The sequence below is a fragment of the Arachis ipaensis genome, chromosome B06 (genome assembly GCF_000816755.2).
Source record: "Arachis ipaensis cultivar K30076 chromosome B06, Araip1.1, whole genome shotgun sequence".
Lineage (NCBI taxonomy): Eukaryota > Viridiplantae > Streptophyta > Magnoliopsida > Fabales > Fabaceae > Arachis > Arachis ipaensis.
In genome coordinates, this window is record NC_029790.2 from 16928508 (window position 1) to 16934484 (window position 5977).

Genomic DNA, 5977 nt, shown 5'->3' on the forward strand with positions numbered 1-5977 from the left:
ACCACAGCCCTCATTGTTTGATGAGCCGTCCACATATAAAGTCCATTGTTTTGTATGGTCGTCTTCTGAAGGTATCGTAAGTTCTGCAATAAAGTCAGCCAAAAATTGTGACTTAATCGGTCCTCTTGATTGGTACCTGATGTCGAACTCGGATAATTCGATTGACCACTTAATAAGTCTGCCTGCAATTTCTGGTTTGTGTAGCACCTGGCGTAATGGGTGATTGGTCCTGACATAGATGACATGACTCTGGAAATAAGGTCGGAGTCTTCTTACTGAAAATATTAATGCTAAAGCCAGCTTTTCTATCCTCGGATAGTTGAGTTCGGCATGTTGGAGAATTTTACTGACGAAGTATATTGGATATTGAGTTTTGTCCTTTTCTGTAACAAGAGCAGAGCTTATCGCCCAATCAGTAACTGATAAATACAGGAATAAATCTTCTCCTTGTAAGGGTTTTTGCAAAATCGGCAGTTGTGAGAGAGTTGTTTTTAGTGTATTAAAATCTCTCTGACAATCGTCATTCCATTGAAATTTGTTTTTCTTTTTTATTGTTTGGAAAAAAGGAATAGACTTTGAAGCTAAACATGGGACAAATCTGGATAGTGCAACAAGTCTTCCTGTGAGGCGTTGGACTTCTTTTATTGTTTTTGGGCTTGTCATCCCTACAACTGCTCGGCATTTGTCAGGATTCGCCTCAATGCCCTTGCTTGTTAATAAAAAACCTAAGAACTTACCACCTTGAACAGCGAAGGCGCATTTCTCCGGGTTTAGATGCATGTTGTAGTGGCATATTTGGCCGAAGATCTCTGTTAAGTCGTCGATATGGTTCTTACCAATTTTTGTCTTGGCAACCATGTCATCGACATACACTTCTATCGGCATTTGTCAGGGTTCGCTTCAATGCCTCTGCTTGTTAATAAGAACCCTAAAAATTTACCACCTTGAACAGCGAAGGCACATTTCTCTGGGTTCAGACGCATGTTGTAATGGCGTATTTGGGCAAAGATCTCTTTTAAGTCATCGATATGGTTATTGCCGAGTTTTCTTTTGGCCACCATGTCGTCGACATATACCTCTATATTTCTGCCGATCTGTTTGGCGAAGACTTTGTCCATAAGACGCTGGTAAGTTGCTCCTGCATTCTTTAATCCAAAGGGCATAACTTTATAACAGTAGTTACCAAATTCAGTGATAAATGCCATTTTACTTTAAGACGCTGGTAAGTTGCTCCTGCATTCTTTAATCCAAAGGGCATAACTTTATAACAGTAGTTACCAAATTCAGTGATAAATGCCATTTTACCATAAGACGCTGGTAAGTTGCTCCTGCATTCTTTAATCCAAAGGGCATAACTTTATAACAGTAGTTACCAAATTCAGTGATAAATGCCATTTTACTTTAAGACGCTGGTAAGTTGCTCCTGCATTCTTTAATCCAAAGGGCATAACTTTATAACAGTAGTTACCAAATTCAGTGATAAATGCCATTTTACTTTAATCAGAGGGGTGCATAAGGATTTGATTATAACCCGAATAGGCATTCATAAAGCTTAAGGTAGCATAACTGGAAGCGTTATCTACCAAAGAGTCTATGGATGGTAAAGGATAAGAATCTTTCGGGCATGCTTTGTTTAAGTCAGTAAAGTTGACGCACATGCGCCACTTACCATTTTGTTTCCTTACCATTACCATGTTGGTCAGCCAGGTAGTAAATCTGATTTCTTTAATGAATTCTGCATTAATCAGCTTTTGAGTTTCTTCTAGTGATGCTTTTTTTTCTTTTCATCGCCGAGTTTTCTTTTCTTCTGCTGCACTAGTCGTGCGAATGGGTTTATAGCCAATTTATGGCTGATGATTTGTGGGTCGATGCCGGGCATGTCAGAAGGCGTCCATGCAAATAGGTCGGCTTATTCTTGTAGAAAGGTGGTTATGGCTTTTAGCTCAACCGCGCTTATTGATGTACCTACATAAGTAAATTTGTTAGGATCATTATTGAAATATACTTTCTGTAAGTCACCGGATGGCATAGGTCGTTCAAGAAAGTCGGCTCTTGGATCTAGGTCGGCTAATGCCGAGCTGTTGGTGGTGAGGTGGACATTGTTGACTTGTTGTTTTGAACGATTTGGGAGCTTAATGCTGATGTTGTAGCATTGTCGTGCCTCTTTATGATCTCCGTGAATTGTTACAACATGATCGTCCTGCAGAGGAAACTTAACACACAGGTGAACTGTAGATACAATTGCGCCGAACTTGTTTAAGAAAGGTCGGCCAAGTATAAGATTATATGGGCTGAAACCGACAAGGTCTCCCCCTGTTGACAGGAGGATGTTGTTGCTGAGCTTCATTTTTTGGAATGTTGAGTAGAACAGAACGTCGGCGCTGCTCCCGGGATCTAGAAGTACTTTCCTTACCAACAGATCTCCCAATTGAAGCGTGATAACCACATGGTCATCTAGGTTCTGTATGATGGAATCGAAATCTGTGTGCGTAAACGTCACTTGCGGGAGTTGGGTTGCGACATGAGCTTCGCGATGTGGTCCATCTACCGAGCATATTGCTCGGAACGATCTCTTCCTGGCCAAGTTTGAGGATCCTTCACTAGCGTATCCTCCTGAAATACAATTAATTATACCTCGGGGTTTTTCATGTTGGCTTGAGGGTACCTTCTCTTTTCGTCGGTGTTGTTGTTCGGACGAATCATTGGCTGTGGAAGGTGTTGTACGTCTTTGGATGTGACCTCCAATGTACTTGTCAAGGTGACCTTGCCGAGCTAGTCGTTCCAAGAGGTCTTTTGCCACCACGCAATCGTCAGTAGCGTGGCCGTGCTTCTGGTGGAAAGCACAATATTTAGATTTGTCTACATTCTTAGTATCTTGGTAGGTACCGGCTTTCCTTGGTGGCTTGATTAGTTTTGAATTCAGAATCTCTTTGATTATGTCCTCTCGCTTAGTGTTGAACTGCATATAAGAATCAAATCGAGGGGTTAGTTTGAAACTTTTCTTACTGCTCGGAGTTTTATCTTCGTCTCTGTAATATGTTTTGTCAGACTTCCGAGCTTGTCTGAGTTCCTCGATATCAATTTGGCCTTTGGCTTTCTCGCGGAACTTGGAAAGGGTCTTTGGCTTGCTACCACGATGGTTTCTTGGAACTTCCTAGGTCGGAATCTGCTTTTGATTGAATGCAGATGGACCTCGGGGTGGAGGTCGGGTATGCTGATGGCGACTTTCATGAAGCGAGTCATGTAGTCCTTCAGGCTTTCATTTTGTCCCTGCTTGATCGTATTCAAATAATCCGAGTCATGCAGATAAATTGCAGATCCAGCGAAGTGTTCTTCAAATAGCTTGGCCAGCTGCTGAAATTGTGAGATAGAACCTGCAGGCAAAGCACAAAGCCAATCAAGTGCAGGACCGTCTAAATAATTCGGAAAACAGCGGCATAACACAGTATCAGATGCACCGTTAACGATCATTATTGATGGGAATTTTTTGAGAAACTTTTTCGGATCTCCGAGCCCATCGTAAGGTGTGAGGGTCAGTGGTAGGGTGAATCTTCGTGGTAGTTCGAAGTTTATCACTTCTGGTGTGAAGGGTCCCACGGGTTCGTTGGGCTCTTCATTCTCGTCTTCAGGCTGAGCTCCCTCAACTCGAATCGTCTCCGAGACGTGGGAGGGGTCGGAATGATGTTCATTATCTTCTGGTTGTTGTTGATGAGTGTTGTTATTTTCGATCCGAGCATTGTTCAGCTCGGCGATTTGGGTAGCCATTCTTTGATTTTTTTTTGCCATACGCTGATTGACTTGTTGTAGCTCTGTTACCATCCGAAGAAGTTCGGATGGGGAAGGAGGTAGCACATCAGCCATGGATACGAGTGAAAGTATTGGGACCAAAAAGAAAAAGATCTAGTTTTTTGGCCCCATGGTGGGCGCCAATTGTTCTTGCCTGCGAAATAGATCGGCTTCCAGTGACGGATGACTGCCGAACTATCACCCTGGAGGCTGAACGTCCGATCCTTGTATCCGAGCTTTTCTTTCTGACGTGACGTGAGAGTGTGAGCAATGGAGAGGGGGAGGAGTGTACCTGCAAGGGCGCTCCAAAGCTTAAGTCAGTATAATGTATTATTCAAATTGTCTCAAGAAAATATCTTACCTTGCTTTTATATGATGGGTTTCTCGTCCGTTCTGTTCCGAGCATTATCGTCGGGTTTAAAAGGGTTGATAATGTAACTGACTGTTATCCGTTTGGACGTCGATTATGACGGGAATATTAAATGGCTGAGTTATAGCTCATAAAAGCCGAGTTATAACGTGCGATACCGAGTTATAACTCGTATTGATAACTGCCATATCAAATACAGTTCACAATTTCATAAAAATCTAAAGTACAATATGAATATAAAATACAAAGCAAATCAATGGTAGAAAAAATTTTAATAAAATTTTATTATAAATAAGCACGAACCAAAAAAATACACAATAATATAATTACTAAACAAAATGCAGAACAATTGAAAATAAATTAAAAAATGCGAAAGGTAATAGAGTAGTAAAAGGTAGCAGCAGCAGCAGAGGGTTGGGTTTGGACTTTTAGAGTAATTAAAATTAGTTACATATTTATTTTGATTTTTGATTTTTTATTAAGAAAAGTTCTTTGGTATTGATGCTGGTTATCAGCATGGTATACTTTCAAGATGTGTCATAGTGAGAAGGTGATGCGTGAAAGGTGACTGCTGGTACATGGGTTATGCTTAACCATTTTTTCTTCAATTTATTTATTAAATATGTTTACGAAATTTAAATATTTTCAAACCTATTCTCAAAATATTTATTTCATTGTACCTCTATTATTTCAATTTGAATTTTAAATCCTAATGTCCTTAAAATTTTTTCCACCACCATCTGCTAATACTTGTGCTTAACTAATCTTTTTTTAATTAATTTGTTAACAAAGTTAAGGTAAATTTAACATATTTCAACCCTAGTTTCAAGTATTTTTAAATTCATTGAACCTTCAGTAGTACATTTTAATTTTAAATTTTCAAACTTAATTTCCAAAAAAAAAATTTCCACTGCAATCTACTTTCATATGGCTTTTTATGCCGTTAGAGAATTGACACATAAATTGCAATACATAATACTTTATTAACATCAAATATAATCTAATTACAACATAAAATTCAGCAAAATACACATAGCACCCACTTCTAATCAACACATTAGCCATCTAAACTGTTATTATAACCCGCAAATTCACTATCTAGCAGGGCTAAAAACATTCTATTTATATGAGAAAGAATCAGCTAACCGTAAATTTACTCTTATCATAAAGAACAATGTTTTTTAAATTTTTTTTCTCTCACCTATTAAATCATTACTACTCCAAACTTTAGTCCAAAAATACACTTAAGGTAGTGATCGTCAAAAAAAATGCTCAATATTTTTTATTTTTCATTATTTTTAAAAAATATTTTCTTACATTCTCGACCTCTAATCATATCTATTTTGCATTACAAAACAATAAATATCATCATCGAGCTCATAGAAAAAAAAAATGCCCAAAATCCACTATCCTTAACCAACACCTAACTATAACCCACGTACCAAACTACCTTCCACACGTCACCTTCTCATTATGACACACCTTAAAAGCATACCATGCTGATAACCAGCATCAGCACCAGAGAACTTCCCTTTTATTAAATAGTCAACATAGTATTAATAGTTTTATTAGTCATTTTTAATTTAATATTAAAATAAGAGCAATGCTTCGACTAATAAAATTTATTATTTTTGAGCAACACTTTAAATCTTAAATATTACATTATAAATCTTAAATTTTAAATTTTAATTAAATCTAATAAAATAATTCAATAAAATAATAGAGTAAAATTTAATTATATAATGAGCGCAAATAAATTTTATTACTATATATTACATGAAAATGTTTTAAAATCTAGTGGAGGAATTTGTCCCCATACTC

At 37.8% G+C, this 5977-nt stretch overlaps 1 protein-coding gene across 1 annotated transcript; it reads right to left on the reverse strand.

Moving 5' to 3' along the window:
- On the reverse strand, window positions 1910-3861 carry LOC107646412. The gene is made up of 2 exons (XM_016350596.1): window positions 3007-3861; window positions 1910-2959 (listed from the first exon to the last, which is right to left on the reverse strand). Exons 1-2 carry the CDS (start codon window positions 3859-3861, stop codon window positions 1910-1912), a joined length of 1905 nt encoding a protein of 634 aa, XP_016206082.1.